The 16,905-nt window shown below is 43.6% G+C and overlaps 1 protein-coding gene across 1 annotated transcript in view; it reads right to left on the bottom strand.

Annotated features, from left to right (window-relative positions):
• Positions 1-315: 315 nt before the first annotated feature.
• The window catches only part of LOC126956392 (golgin subfamily A member 2-like), a 27,810-nt gene continuing 11,220 nt past the window's right edge, over positions 316-16,905 (bottom strand). The window contains exon 3 of the mRNA XM_050793380.1: positions 316-1,530. Coding sequence (XP_050649337.1) covers positions 1,434-1,530 — 97 coding nt within the window. The 3' untranslated portion in view covers positions 316-1,433. The remainder of the gene's footprint in view (positions 1,531-16,905) is intronic.

Raw genomic sequence — 16,905 nt, 5'->3', positions numbered from 1 at the left:
TGACCACGGACATCCACTCTCTTGTATAGAATGTAATCACTTCCTATCCATCTTTTTTTCATTTCCATATATGTATGTCTCCAAGCATATAATGTTGTTTAGAGTGATTTTTATTTATATTAATTTAATTATGCTATAAATTCATTTTTTAAAAGACTTTTTTTCATGCACATTATATTTCTGAAGCCATTTCATGTTGCTCTATGTAGATCCTGCTCATGTATTTTGACCACTCCATAGAATTCAAACATATACAAGTACAGCAGTAGGAAAATTCATGGCATTACAAAATCTGAATCAAAACGCACCTACATTTCCAGTTTGAATAGATTGAGCCAAGGCAGTTTGAAAATGGTTGTACTTAGAATCACAGCAACAGTGTAACAGGGTCCCTATTTCCTCACATCTTTTCCAAAGTAAGGATTATCAGACTTTTTTTGAATGAAAATGATATTTTATTGTCCTTTCAACTTATATTTACTTAACCATCAATTTTTGTGAACATATTTTTCTATGTTTGCTGGCAATTTGCATTTCTTTTATTGTAAATTTCCTGTTCCAACATATGACCTTCCAATGTCTTCAGCTTGGCAGTATTTTTAGAATTTCAAACTTGAAACTTGGGTGATGGTGAAATCTAAGGTCATCAGTGGATACCAATGATTTATCTATTTAAGACAAACTGCAATGATATTGAGCAAATTAAAAGCTTATGTGCATCATGCTTCCTGGGGCCAATAAAGTAATCATTTGGAAGTCTGTGTTATAAAACTGTAGCATATGAGCGTGAAATTAAGTTAACCAACATGTTCAACCAAAAGTCGTTTAGGGACCATTTTAGTTTAACTGTGATGCAGGCTGGCAGCTTTCCCTAGTTTCAAAACTCACAGCCATGCCCACTTCCTGTTCATCAGGCATATGCAATTTGTCTTGGAGCTTTGTGGAGAGCTAGACATATGACATGTCAGGACACATCTGGTACATTAGAAGGATTTCTCTTCGCTTCTCCCCTCCCTCTTTCCTTCTAGTCTTCTTTCCTTTACTGGAGACAGAATGCATCTCCTTACAAAACAGGCCTCAGATCTCCATCCCTTTTGTCAGTTTTTGTTGACTAGCCTTAATGTTCTGTTAGGGCTCCACCTCCTTCTCTGACAACTCAGCATTTGCCTGATGTGACATCTTCAAGAGTCTTTAAGACAGGCGAAGGAGGTGAAAGAGAGGGCAGTGTTGGGGGGGAGAAATGAGAGAGGCCAGGCCTATCAGCGTCACAAAGCATCTGTCAAGAAGAGATTGAATTAGTCCCTGGTCCTTGATGGAAGCTGCTGTCTTGTCCTTCAGGCCTCTTGGCAGAGCCGCATCTAGCCTCACCCTTCTGGCAGACATGCTGGGTCACGGAAGCCAGCACAATGCCTCCTCAGCACCAGTAGCCATTGCTAGGGTCTCAGGGCCAACCTATACCATAGGAGGACCCTTTTTCTGCTCAGTACCTGGATGGATTCGAGGTGCAAGTTTGGGGCGGAGCTGGGAATCCTGGAGGGAGAGAAAAGGTCATGAGTCTGGGGTCTGCTCAGGGTCAGGCAAAGGGGAAAATGCTCTGTGGCAGAATGGCTCCTTTTAGAAGGGAATGTGTAATACAATTTGAAGTTATCAATTGTGTTCCAGGCAAGGTAAATCTCTGTCTCCCTCTTTCTATTGAATCCTAGGTAAAGTGACAACACTGAAGAGTATTTGTGCAGGGGGGAGGCTGTACAGGAACAATAATGAGCCTAGTATGTGCACCTAGTGTGTGCTAGGAAGGATACATTTCATAGTTAATGTTACTTAATTATACAATACTTCCATAAAATATTTTTATCTCCAATTTACTTCACAATCATATTTTTACGTTATAATATTCTTGCAAAGACCTCATAAACTGTTTTCTCTGTTCCAGTCAAGACTGATTTGTTTTGCAAAGAAGAGTAACCTACTTAAATTAGCTGAAGAAAGGTGGTGTCTCAGTAGGTTATGAGGGAGTGTCACGGAAAACAAAAGCAGGAAATTGGGTTTTGTCTCATGGGAAGCGGAAAACTATTGGGCCACACCTTTCTTTCTCTCCATCCCTGGGCTATATGTCCTCCCTGCAAATCTGCTCTCTCCTCCAGCCTGTCTCTGAAAATGGGTTTCCACTGCCAACTTTCCAGCTTGCACATGGATAAAAAGAGACCTCAAGGCTGGCAGCTGCAGGCTTACTAATCTCACTGGAGATTTTGTGTCTCCTAGTTTTAAGATGAATCAGAGAATCTGATTGGCTCATCAAAGATCAGGTGGCCACATCTCATCTAGTCATCTGTGGCCAGGAGAGGGCACCCTTGGAAGAGCAGAGCTTCAGCAGGCACTGAGGTGGTATCTGCTCTAGTGTCTGCTACAAGGCCCATTTGACAGATGAGAAAACCGAGGTTCAGAAATGGAAGTGCTTTGACTCCAAGGAGCAGGTAATAAAGTAACTAACCAAGGACACTAATGGAGGGGACCAGTGGTAAAGATTTGGTGGAGGTGAAAAGATATACATCTGTTATGTGTCAGTTAAAAAATAAAATTGAGAAGCAGCTGCAGTCCATGGCACTGACAGAGGGAAACAAAATGAGTGAGTGAATACAGCATCGTCAACTGAAATATTCACATTGGGACTGATCAGGGAAACAACTCAACTCATGGAGAACAACCCATGGGTGTTGGCCCACCTGACAGCTGCATGGAGCCAAGGAAACCCCTCCCCCCCACCAGCCAAGGGAAGTGGTGAATGAATATGTGACCCTGGGAAACCGTGCTTCTCCCATGAATCTTTGCAACCCATGGATCAGGAGATCCCCTCATGAGCCCATGCCACCAGGGTCTTGGGGCTGACACACAGAGCTGTGTAATCTTGGCAGAGCAGCTGCTCAGGCACACACAGAGACCCAGGAGCTTTACATACTCCGGCCCCAGGATCCCCAACAAATGTGTCTGCAACTCAGGCAAGGCAGGAGGTCCACACATACCCCTAGGAAGAGGGTAGAATCCAGAAAGTCAAGCAATGTCATTCTGTAGGTCCTCCTTCCATGGCACCTCACAAGATAAGACCCACTGACTTGGAATTCCACCCAGCCAATGGCAACAGGGTGGAGCCTGCCTAAGATGGGCCGGAGCCCCTCTGGGGAGGGGCAGGCACCATTTCTACTGTTAGGTTGACTCAGCTGTTCCAGCCTGTGGGCTTTGGAGGGTCCAAACAATCTGGAGGAGGAAGGGTCCCCCCAGCAGCGCACCACAGTGGCTTTGCCAGATTGTGACCAGACTGCTTCTTTAAGTAGAGCCCCTGATCCATTTCTCCTCACTGGGTGGGACCTCCCAGTCAGGCCCTCCAGTCACTTCTGCCCACACCTATTAGGGACAGAGTTCTGCTCTCTCTCTGGGATAGGGGAGGGCCGCCACCTGGGTTGATTGGATGACTCGGCTGCTCCAGACTGTGGGCTTTGGAGACTCCAAGACAGCAGGGGCAGAGGCAACTGTTTTGGGGAGGTGTGGCCAGACTGCTTTTTTAAGCAGGACCCTGATCTACTTCTCTTCATGGGGCAGGTCCTCCCAGCCAGTGCCTATGGCCACCCTGCCCATGCTCTATAGGGCTCTAATTACTCCCTGGAATGAGTGCCTGAGGGACAGGGCAGGGAGCAATCTTGGCTGGGGCTTCTCAGCCAGTCCAGTCTGTGGGCCTTGGGGAGCCCAAACTGATTGGGGTCTGAAGGGATACCCGACACAGCACAGCTTCTCTGCAAAAAGTAGCCATACTGCTTAAGTAGGTACCTGATCCCATTCCTCTTGACGCAGTAAGACTTCCCAACCAAGGTCCCCAGCCACCTCATACAAGTGTGTTCAGGCCAGCAATAGGTCAGTACACCCATGGGATGGAGCTTCCAGAGGAAGGGGCAGGCTGCCGTCTTTGCTGCTTTGCAGCCTTCATGCATGATACCTCCGGGGACAGGAAGAAGCAAGGCAGCTAGGGTCTGGAGCAGACCCCCAGCAAACTGCAGCAGCCCTAGGTAGAGTGGCCAGACTATTAAAATAAGAACTACAACAAAAAAAACCAGAAAACAACAACAACAACAACAAAACCACAAAATCCCCATCCAAAGGTCAGTAATCTCAAAGAATGAAGGTAGATAAGCACACAAAGATGGGAATAAATGCAAAAATGTTGAAAACTCAAAAATCCAGAGTGCCCCTTCTCCTTCAAATGATAGTAACGTCTCTTCAGCAAGGTCTCAGAACTGGGCTGAGGCTGGGATGGCTGAGATGACAGAAGTAGGCTTCAGAATGTGGATAATAATGAATTCTGCTGAGCTAAAGGAGCATGTTGTAGCCCAGTGCAAAGAATTATGATAAAAACAATACAGGAGCTGAAAACCAAAATAACCCAGTTTCGAGAGGAACATAGTCGACCTGTTAGAGTTGAAAAACACACTACAACAACTTCACAATGCAGTCACAAATATTAATAGCTGATCAAGCAGAGGAAAGACTCTCAGAGCTTGAAGACTGGCTTTCTGAATTAAGACAGGCACACAAGAACAGAGAAAAAAAAAGACTGAAAAGGAACGAACAAAACATCTGAGAAATATGGGATAATGTAAAGAGACTGAATCTATAACTGATTGGGGTACCTGACAGAGAGAGGGAGAATGGAACCAAGTTGAAAACATACTTCAGGATATCATTCAGGAGAACTTCCCTAACCTAGTAAGAGAGGCCAACATTCAAGTTCAAGAAATCCAGAGAACCTCAGTAAGATACTCCATGAGAAGATCATCCCAAGCCATATAATCATCAGATTCTCCAAGGTTGAAATGAAAGAAAAAATGTTAAGGGCAGCCAGAGAAAAAGGCCAGGTCACCTACAAAGGGAAGCCCATCAGACTAACAGTGGATCTACCAGTGGAAACCCTAACAAGCCAGAAGAGATTGGGAGCCAATATTTAACACTCTTAAAGAAAATAATTTCCAACCCAGAATTTCATATCTGGCCAAACTAAGCTTCGTAAGCAAAGGGGAAATAAGATCCTTTTCAGATGAGCAAATGCTGAGGGAATTTGTTACCATTAGAACTGCCTTGCAAGGGCTCTTGAAGGAAGCACTAAATATGGAAAGGAAAAACTGTTACCAGCCACTACAAAAACACACTGAAGTACACAGGCCAGTGACACTATGAAGCAGCTACATGAACAAGCCTGCAAAATAACCAGCTAGCATCACGATGACAGAATCAAATCAACACATAACAATACTAATCTTAAATGTAAATGGGCTAAATGCCCCAATTAAAAGACACAGAATGGCAAACTGGATAAAGAACCAAGACCCATTAGTATGCTATTTTCAAGAGACCCATCTCACATGCAAAGACACATCTAGGCTCAAAATAAAGGGATGGAGGAAAATTTACCAAGCAAATGGAAAACAGAAAAAAGCAAAGGTTGCAATCCTAGTTTCTGACAAAACAGACTCAAAACCAACAAAAATAAAAAAAGACACAGGAGAACATTACATAATGGTAAAGGGTTCAATTCAACAAAAAGAGGTAACTATTTGTAATATATATGCACCCAATACAGAAGCACCCAGATTCTTAAAGGCAGTTTGTAGACACCTTCAAAGAGATTTAGACTCTTTAATAATAGTAGGAGACTTTAACACTCCACTGACAATATTAGACAGATCATTGAGACAGAAAACCAACAAAGATATTCAGGATCTGAACTCAGCACTGGATCGAGTGGACCTGAAAGATAGCTACACAACTCTCCACCCAAAAACAACAGAATATATATTCTACTCATCGCCACTTGGCACTTACTCTAAAATTGATCACATAACGGAAAGTAAAACACTCCTCAGCAAATGCAAAAAAAAAAAAAAAAAAAAAAAAAAAAAAAACTAAAATTATAACAGTCTCTCAGACAATGGCACAATCAAATTGAAACTCAAGATTAAGACATTCACTCAAAACCACACAGCTACATGGAAATTGAACAACATGCTCCCAAAGACTCTTGGGTAAATAATGAAATTAAGACAGAAATCAAAAAGTTCTTTGAAACTAATGAGAACAAAGATACCACATACCAGAATCTCTGGGTCACTGCTAAAGCAGTGCTAAGAGGAAAATGTACAGCACTAAATGCCCACATCAGAAAGCCAGAAATTTCTCAAGTTAACAACCTAACATCACAACTAAAAGAACTAGAGAAGCAAAGCAAATAAACCCCAAAGGTAGCAGAAGACAAGAAATAACCAAGATCGGAGCTGAATGGAAGGAGATAAGACATAAAAAACGCTTCAAAAATCAATGAATCCAGCAGCTGGGTTTTTGAAAAAATTAATAAAAGAGACCACTAACAAGGCTAGTAAGGAAGAAAAGAGAGAAGATTCAAATAAACACAATCAGAAACGTTGAGAGATATCACCACTCACCCCATAGAAGTATAAACAGCCCTCAGAGAACACTATTACTACCTCTATGCACACAAACTAGAAAATATAAAAGAAATGGATACATTTCTGGACATATACACCCTCCCAAGACTGAACCAGGAAGAAATTAAATCCATGAATAGACCAATAATGAGCTCTGAAATTGAGGCAGTAATAAATAGCCTGCCTACTAAAAAAAGCCCAGGACCAGAAGGACTCACAACTGAATTCTACCAGAGGTACAGAGAGGGGCTGGTACCGTTTCCGGTGAAACTATTCTAAACAATTAAAAAGGAGCGATCCTCCCTAACTCATTCTATGAGGTTAGCATCATCCTGATACTAAAACCTGCCAGAGATACAGCAATAAAAAGAAAACTTCAGAACAATATCCTTGATGAACATTGATGCAAGAATCTTCAACAAAATACCAGCAAACCAAAATCAGCAATACATCAAAAAGCTTATCCACTACGATCAAGTCAGCTTCACTCCTGGGATACAAGGTAGGTTCAACATATGCAAATCAATAAATGTGATTCATTACATAAACAGAGCTAAAGACAAAAACAACGTGATTATCTCAATAGATGCAGAAAATGCCTTCTATAAAAGTAAATGTTCCTTCATGTTAAAATCTCTCAATAAACTAGGTATCAAAGGAACATACCTCAAAATAATAAGAGCCATATATGACAAACCCAAGCCAGTATCATACTGAATGGGCAAAAACTGGAAGCATTCCCCTTGAAAACCAGCACAAGACAAAGATGCCGTCTCTCACCATTCCTGTTCAACATAGTGTTGAATGTTCTGACCAGGTCAACACATGCAAGATAAAGAAATAAAGTGTATTCAAATAGGAAAAGAGAAAATCAAACTATCTTTGTCTGCAGATGATGTAATCCTATATCTAGAAAACCCCATTGACTCGCCCAAAAACTTCTTAAGTTGATAAGCAACTTCAGCAAAGTCTCAGGACACAAAATCAATGTGCAAAAGTTGCTAGCATTACTGTACACCAGCAACAGGCAAACTGAGAGCCAAATTATGAATGAACTCCCATTCACAATTGCCACAAAAATAATAAAATACCTACGAATACAGTAAACAAGGGAAGTACAGGATTCTTATAAGGAGAGCTATAAACCACTGCTTAAAGAAATCAGAGAGGACACAAACAAATGGAAAAACATTTCATGCTCATGGATAGGAAGAATCAATATCATTAAAATGGCCATACTGCCCAAAACAATTTATAGATTTAATGCTATTCCCATTAAACTACCATTGACATTCATCACAGAATTAGAAAAAAAAAAACTATCTTAAAATTCATATGGGACAACAACAAAAAAACCTTAAATAGCCAAGACAATTCTAAGCCAAAAGGATAAAGTTGGAGGCATCACGCTGCTGGACTTCAAACTACACTGCAAACCTACAGTAATCTAGACAGCTTGGTACTGGTACAAGAACAGACACATAGACCAATGGAAAAGAATAGAGAACCCAGAAATAAGACTACATACCTGCAACCACTTGATCTTTAACAAACCTGACAAAAACAAGCAATAGGGGACAGGGTTTCCTGTTTAGTAAATGGTGCTGGAAGAACTGGCTAGCCATATGCAGAAAATTAAAACTGGACCCCTTCTTTATACCATATACAAAGATCAACTCAAGATGGATTAAAGACTCAATTGTAAAACCCAAAACTATAAAAACCGTGTAAGAAAACCTAGGCAATACCATTAGGGACATAGGCATGGGCAAAGATTTCATGATGAAGACGCCAAAAGCAATTGCAACAAAAGCAAAAATTGACAAATGGGATCTAATTAAACTGAAGTGCTTCTGCACAGCCAAAGAAACTATCATCAAACAGACAACCTACAGAACGAGAGAAAAATTTTGCAAACTATACATCTGACAAAGGTCTAATATGCAGCATCTACCAGGAACTTAAACAAATTTACAAGAAAAAAAACCCCAAACAACCCCATTAAAAAGTGGGCAAAGGTTATGAACTGACACTTAAAAGAAGACTTACATGTGGTCAACAAACATCTGAAAAGAAGCTCAACATCACTGATCATTGATCATTGGAGAAATGATTTTCATGGCGTTCTTTGCATTTTGCAACTATTGCTCAAGCTTCAGACCCAAAAGCGCACTAACTTTAGAGTCACAGACCCGTGGGTTCCAGTTTGAGCTGAGAGACTGTGAGCACATCTAACCCACTCTGATCCTGTATCCCAGTTTTAAAATCACCTATTTCCCATCAGTCGGGAGGCTGGAGAGAAAAGTGCCACTCTGTCCCCAGTACACAGTAGGAGCATAGTAAGCTTAAGCTCTTTTGCTTCCCCACTATCCTAACGTATTAGGGGAAAGACAGAGATGTGGGGAATGGCACCTGGGAGGCTCCAGCTGTATGCTTCACAATCCTACCTAATGAAAAATCTGAATTAGGCTTCAGTTACCAGTCTACAAAATGAGGCAGGACAGTCGTGGGTAGGAAGAGGAGGAGCTGGGCTTTGTTGGTTTAAGCTGAGCCCGTCTAATTCTGTAACGTGGACTTCACTATCAGGTCCAGCCCACTCCCCAGCCAGGGCTTCTCCTGCTCTGAATGTCTTTTAGCCAAGGCCAAGTCTGTCCAGGGTCGTGGTGGGGAGAAGCACTTTCCCCACGTAACCTGCAGGTGGCAGGAGAGCAGCGCGGGAGCCCAGGGTTGCGCTCCAGTCTTCCTGGAGACCTGAGCAGGGCGAGGGTAGGGCGAGGCAGAGGTGGTGGGCACCTTTCAGCTGGGCAGTGGCAGGAGCGGGACTGTGGATCGTTCACACCGTTTAAAATAGACACATGGGTCTTCTGGCTAATTTCCCCTCTTTGGTAGGGTGATCATATGCTTTATCACCCAAATCCAGACACTTCGGAGAGTGAAAGGGGGCACTAAAATAATTGCACTGGGACAGCAGACCTAACCTTAGCTGTACCTTGCAAACCAGAACATGTGGTCACCCGACCCGTTGGTCACTTTTTCTTCCTTGTTTCCTTTCTTTTAATTTGTTTTTCTTTTTAAACACACAGCGTTCCCTCCCCGAGCACCATTGTCTTTGAAAATGCGCTTGCAATCGGGATATTTTCGACCAGGCAACATCTGCTTTCGCATCTTGAGTCTGAACAGGCTCTCTGAACCCACCTCAAAGGCTGGTTTTAGCTTCCAGTCAGAAGACTCTGTTCCCTGGCTTGCCATCCCCATGACTCAAGAATTACAGATGTCAGACGTGGAACAGTGACCCTTAGGTCAACTTTGTTGCCTCTTTGTTAAATTTATTCCCGCAAATTTTATTATTTTTTTTTGAGATGGAGTCCCTCTCTGTCGCCCAGGCTGGAGTGCAGTGGTGCTATCTCGGCTCACTGCAACCTCCGCCTCCCAGGTTCAAGTGATTCTCCTGCCTCAACCTCCCAAGTCGCTGGTACTATAGGTGTCCACCACCAGGCCTGGCTAATTGTTCTATTTTTAGTAGAGATGGGCTTTCACCACTTTGGCTAGGCTGGTCAGAAACTCCTGACCTCAGGTGATCCGCCCGCCTCAGCCTTCAAAATGCTGGGATAACAGGCATAAGCCACCGTGTCCCGCTCTATTCCTGTAATTTTGTTCTGAGTGCTCATGTCCTTTGTCTCTTTGCATTTACGTATATTGGTTTATTGAATTGCAAGTAGACACGTCCCATTAAGCAGGATTCTTATATTTCTAAGATCATGCCTTACTCCAACTCCAAACTAGCATGCCATTTATCCCCTTGTTTCTGAACCCTCTTCACTTAGTCTCATAAACATCCATCCGTTGCAAAAAGGACTTCAACTTTCCTCACTTCCATTTTTAGTTGATTCATTGCTATCCAATGATTTGTCTGGGGGAGTCATTAGTAAAGAACTGTGCCCTTAAATTTATTTTTATAGCTGGATTCCACTAGTTAATATATCTCTCTCTGTCATTCTCACATTGCAACAAATGACTATGGGTTTCTGTCTCAACCTGAAATCTAGATTAGAAATTTGGTTTTATCTGAATAAGGTAGTAATAGTTAACGTGAGGAAAAAATTAATTTACTGAAACTTTTCTCAGCTAAGATGACACTCATAGTCACAAATATGTATGTAAGGAAGCGGAAAATTGGGCTGTAAATATATAAACTCTTTTTTTTTTTTTTGAGATGGAGTCTCGCTCTGTCACCCAGGCTGGAGTGCAGTGGCCGGATCTCAGCTCACTGCAAGCTCTGCCTCCTGGGTTTATGCCATTCTCCTGCCTCAGCCTCCCGAGTAGCTGGGACTACAGGCGCCCGCCACCTCGCCCAGCTAGTTTTTTGTACTTTTTAGTAGAGACGGGGTTTCACCATGTTAGCCAGGATGGTCTCGATCTCCTGACCTCGTGATCCGCCCGTCTTGGCCTCCCAAAGTGCTGGGATTACAGGCTTGAGCCACCGCGCCCGGCCTATAAACTCTTAAAATACTGTGTTTAGAGACAAGATTTTCCTTTTTTTTTTTTTCTTTTTAGTAAAGTATATTTGCTATGGTTGGAATGATTGTGTCTTTTCCAAAATTCATGTTGGAACTTAAGCCCCAATGTGATAGTATTAAGAGGTGGAGTCTTTAGGAGATGATTAAGTTGTGAGGGAAGAACCCCCTCATGAGTGGGATAAGTGACCTTATGGAAGGGCTTGAGGGACCTACCTGGCTTGGTTTTCTTCTTTTGTTTTTCTGTCCTTTCCACCATGTTAGGACACAGCGTTTCTCACCTCTGGAGGAGTCAGCATTCAAGGTGCCATCTCAGAGCAGCCTTCACTAGACTACAAACCTGCTGGCACCTTGATCTTGGACTTCCCAGCCACCAGAACTGTGAGAAATAAATTTTTGTTCTTTACCCATTACCCAGTCTCAGATACTTTGTTATAGCAGCACAAATGGACTAAGACAATATCTTATGTAGAGTGAGGTGCATAATATACCTTAAGTTACAACTCTGTGGTTTTTTTTTTTTTTTTTTTTTTTTTTTTTTTTTTTTGAGAGAGTCTTGCTCTGTAACCCAGGCTGGAGTGCAGTGGCATGATCTCGGCTCACTGCAACCTCTGCCTCCCGGGTTCAAGAGATTCTCCTGCCTCAGCCTCCCAAGTAGCTGGGATTACAGGTGCCCGCCACCATGCCCAGCTAATATTTGTATTGTAGTAGAGATGGGGTTCCACCATGTTGGCCAGGCTAGTCTCAAACTCCTGACCTCAAGTGATCCACCTGCCTCGGCCTCCCAAAGTGCTGGGATTACAGGTGTGAGCCACCGTGCCTGGCCAACTCCATACTATTTACATATGTGCACACTCATGTAACTACCAGTCAGCTCGAGACATAGAATATGCTCCCATCACCGCAGAGGGCTCCCTTGTGCCCCTTCTCAGTTGCTGTCCTCCTCAAAGTTAACCACAATACTGACCTCGGTCACCATGGATTAGTTTTGCCTGTTTTTGAACTTCATATAAATGAAATAATTCAGTATTTGCATGTTTGTGGCTGGCTTCTTTCATTCAACATAATCCTGTGAGATTTAGCCATGTTTTGGGTACTGGTAGTTATTTTTCTGGTTGTGTGGTTTTCCATACTGCATATATTACCCTTCTATTTTTATCTCGAACTCAGTGTCCTGTGGGGTCTATTGGTTCTTTTTGGCTAGATTGATATTAAACATCTCATCAATGAAGCTTCGGAAATTTTTAGAAGACAAAAGCCCAGTAAACCCAAGACCCCCAACCTTAAGCCAAGTTTCCTTCTCAGGCCTGCTTCAGTTGTTCTTCGTGTGCTCTTTTTCCCTCGCAAAGCTGATGGAAATTAAGAAACCCAAAATCTCGTTATCATGTTATCAGCTTAGGGATGCTTGTCATCTGAATAATAGGGTGGATATTTATAATCTGAAATGTTAAGATAACAATACCAAACACGTACATAGCACAAACTGCTGTTCAAAGCGCTTTACATTTATTATTTTCCTCAAGACAACTGTATGAAATAGACACTATTTTTGTCATCCCCACATTTTAGAATGGGAAGTTGAGGCACAGAGGGGCCATGTAACTTTCCCAAGGTGGTAGAGCCAGGACTTGAACCTGTGTTTTCTGGTTTTAGAGCCTGCAGACTTCACCGCCACACCATATTGTGTAGCATGATACTTCATATGGTTAAAGTGTCTTCTTGTATTCGCCTGGGAGCATTTTCTGAATAATTTGAATCTTACAAATTTGCTTCAAAGAATACAAGTAAATTGAAATGGAAGATCTAATATAGAATGTGTGGCATTCATGAATAAATTATAGGACTCTCTGTTTTTTTTGTTTTTTTTTTTTTTTTTTTTGACATGGAGTCTTGTTCTCTCACCCAGGCTGGAGTGCAGTGGCACCATCTTGGCTCACTGCAAGCTCCGCCTCCCGGGTTCCTGGCTTTCTCCTGCCTCAGCCTCCCGAGTAGCTGGGACTACAGGTGCCACCACCACGCCCGGCTAATTTTTTTGTATTTTTGGTAGAGATGGGGTTTCACTGTGTTAGGCAGGATGGTCTCGATCTCCTGACCTTGTGATCCACCCACCTCGGCCTCCCAAAGTGCTGGGATTACAGGCGTGAGCCCCCGCGCCCGGCCAGGACTCTCCGGTTTTAAATAATAATTATTTGCTTATCTTGTGCCTTTTGTCAGGCAGGGCTGTAATGTGCTCGCCTCACTTTCCTTCTCTTCAATAAGAGAAGATGGGCTCAGAGACAGGCACAACTGATCATAAAATCTCATCACACGTTCCGTCATCATCTGGAAGCTGGAGATAGGTTTGTGAAATCTTGGTTGAGAAAGAGTTGAATGCCACTTGTAGCATAGCGAGTTTTAAAAAGATGGTTTTACTCTCCAGTTCTGTTGCACAGGACCCTGTGAGTTTTATCAATTAACATATGTGACCAACAGTTTTCTCACAAAGATTATCAGGGTTCAGAGGAAATTATCTTCCAGTTTTATTCTGCTGCTAAAGTGCTATATTTCTTTATAGATGAACTAATCAGTTCTTGGTCACTTGCTTTTCATTAGACATTTCTCTGCCTCTTTAGGGTGTGCTTTATGTCTTTTTATGCCCAGGCCCGGGTTTTTCCTTCTAACTGCAAGAAAAAGATCATTGAAATTTTCTCTCTCAAACTTCTGAGTTCAAGTGATCTTTGCCTCTGCCTCCTGAGTAACTGGCATTACAGGTGTGTACCACTGTACGCACACACACATACACAAACATGCATATAGACATGCAGACATTCACATGTATACACACATGCAGACATATACACATATCCACACATACTAATCAGATAAACATTTACACACACCAACACACACGCGCACACACACACATACACACCTTGTTTCCATCTTCTTCTCAGGACTCAGGGCTCTCAGACAGTGGACAGAGTCTTGTACCATGAGTCAAGGGTCAACTGTGCAACCTTGCCAAAGTGTCTTCCCTTTTGAGATCTTGTTTATAATAATAAACATCCTTACCCACCAATTAGGGTTATTTTGAAGATGAAACAGAAAAAATAACAGAATGATGGCATGTTATATAGTTAAAAAAAAAAAAAAATTAGCATTGACCAGAAAGAGGTCTGGCCTTTGTTCTAGACTCCTGGGAGGTAACCGTGAACATGTAATACCTGATAGGAATATCTTTGCCTGGGGATCCTGGGTCATGATGGATAGTCTAATAAGGAGATTTAAGGTGGAGACTAGCCAGACCAGGAAAATGGACTGTGTGATTTAGAGTCTGGGCTTTAGGTCACCCCTGGAAGGACTGGAGACTGGAAACTGAGAGCAGCTATGTGGACAATCAAGCATTGCCTCTGTAATGAAGTTCCAGTAAAAACCCTGAATGCTGAGGCTTGAGGGAGCCTCACTGGCTGGGAATATTCCATGTGTATTGGCACATATCAAAGCCAGGAGGGTGATGCCAGCTGGGAATATTCCATGTGTACTGGCACATATGAAAGCCAGGAGGGTGATGCCCTCTGACTGGATAGGGAGGGGATAATGGACACTCGGTGCCTGGTGCCCTCCTGGACTCAGCCCTATGCCTTTCTTCCCCTGGCTGATTTTAATTTGTTTTAATTTGTCTCCTTTCTGTGTAATCAAACTGTGACTGTGAACACGACAGCTTTCTGTGAGTTGTTGCCGGTTCTTAGAGGTGAGCAAGCAGAGCTGATCTACTGACTGCCTGGAAAAACTCTTTTACAATCCCAAACCAAGGAAGGCCAGAGCTTTCCTGAATCTGACCCAACAGATTTTGAAGCCAAAGTTGAAGACATCTGAAGCCAAAGCCAGGCCAGACAGAGATTAGGCTCCTGGGAGGGAACAGGTGCAGTCCTGCTCAGGCTGCAGTGTCCCTGGGCTACAGCTGGCCAAGGGCTCCTTTGGGTCACAGCCTTTAGGGACAGGGGTTTGGGACTGGTCAACTATCTGATTTGTAAGACTCTGTTGATGAGCTCAGCTGGGAAACTGTGTGGTAATGGGAAGAGAATGGTTTTGCTTTTCCAAATCATCTACCCCCAGCATGCTTTGATCCACATTGGAACGCAGTGTGGAAACTGCCTTTGAACAGCCTAAGCCTGAACTCTGGGCCATGTGTCCAGTTTTTTGGCCTCTAGCTTTGTTCAGTCCTTACCCATACCCATCACTGATGCCAGATCCATCCTCCTAAATATCCTTTTCATCATGTTACCCTCCCCACCACCTCATGGCACCTTCTACACAACAGGAAATGTCTCCAACCTCAGCCTGGCATTCAAGGTTCTTTCTGATGTGACCCAACTCTCTCCCCGTGTGCCTGCCAAATTGGATCAATTTTTTCTATTCATGAGCTGAACTTTCCCATCTCCATTCTATTGCTTACACTGTGACCTTCCTGTGAATGTGCTCTTTCTCCCTCTCCCCATGTCCAAATTCTATAGACTGAATTGTGTCTCCCCAAAATTCTTATGTTGGAGCTGTAACCCCCTATGATTATATTTGGAAGTAGGGCTCCTAGCAGGGAATTAAAGTTAAGTGAGGGAGGAGGGGCAGAGCAAGATGGCTACATAGTAGTCTCTATCAATCATTCCCCCTGCAGGAAAGTCAAATTTGACAACTGTCTACACCAGGAAACCATCTTCGTAAGAACCAAAAATCAGGTGAGGACTCACAACACCTGGTTTTAACTTCATATCACTGGAAAAGGCACTGAAGAGGGTGGGAAAGACGGTTTTGAAACACCAATGTCGCACCTCCCCCATCCCCCAGCAGTGGCTGCTGTGGTGCTTAGAGAGAATCTATGCACTTGGGGGAGGGACAATGCAGCAACTGTGGGACTTTGCATTGAACTCAGTGCTGCCCTATCACAGCAGAAAGCAAAAACCAGGTGGAACGCATGTGACACCTGCCCATGAAGGGAGCATTTAGACCAGTGCTACCCAGAGGGGTCACCCATCCCAGTAACACAGTTAGAAGGCTTGAGGCTTGTGTTTTGACAAGCCATGGCATGGCAGGCTATTATGCTCTGGGGCCCTAATTAAACTTGAAAGGCAGTCTAGACCATAAGGACTTCAACTCCTAGGCAAGTCCTAATGTCATGCTGGGCTCAGAGTCAGTGGACTCAGAGGGCACACGACCTAGTGAGACATCAGCCTGGGCAGCCAAGGGAGTGCTTGCACCACCCCTCCCCCAACCCCAGGCAGTGCAGCTTGCAGCAACAAAAGTGACTTCTTCCTTTTGCTTGAGGAGAGGAGGGGGAAGAGTAAAGAGGACTTTATCTTACATCTCGGATACCAGCTCAGCCGGAGTGGAAGAGAACACTAGTCAGAGTTGAGAGGCCCACATTCCAGGACCTAGCTCCTCAATTACATCTCTAGATATGCCCTGGGCCAGAAGGGAATCTGCTGCCTTGAAGAACCCAGTCCTGGCTCAAGAGTCCTTGGGCCCTGAATAGCCAACAGTGATGCCCAGGTAGTGTGCTACGGGCCTGGAGTAAGACCCTGAGACACGCTGGCTTCGGGGGAGACCCAGCGCATTCCAGCTACGGTGACTGTGGTGAGAAATTTCTGCTGGAGCAAAGCAGAGGAAGGGTAAAAGGGACTTTGTCTTGCAGCTCAGGTACCTACCTGGCCACAAAGGGGTAGAGCACCAAATGGGCTCTTGTGGTCACTGATTCTAGGCCTTGGCTCTTAGACAGCATTTCTGGACCTGTCCTGGGCCAGAGGGGAGCCCACTGCCCTGAAGCTGAGTCCCAGGCCTGGAAGCATTCACCACAAGTGACTTAAGAGCCCTTGGACCCTAAGTGAACATCGACAGTAGCCTGGTAGTACTAGTGTGTGAAGTGTGTGACTCAA

This window comes from Macaca thibetana, chromosome 6 (genome assembly GCF_024542745.1).
Source record: "Macaca thibetana thibetana isolate TM-01 chromosome 6, ASM2454274v1, whole genome shotgun sequence".
NCBI lineage: Eukaryota > Metazoa > Chordata > Mammalia > Primates > Cercopithecidae > Macaca > Macaca thibetana.
This window is presented reverse-complemented; position numbering and strand designations above follow the sequence as displayed.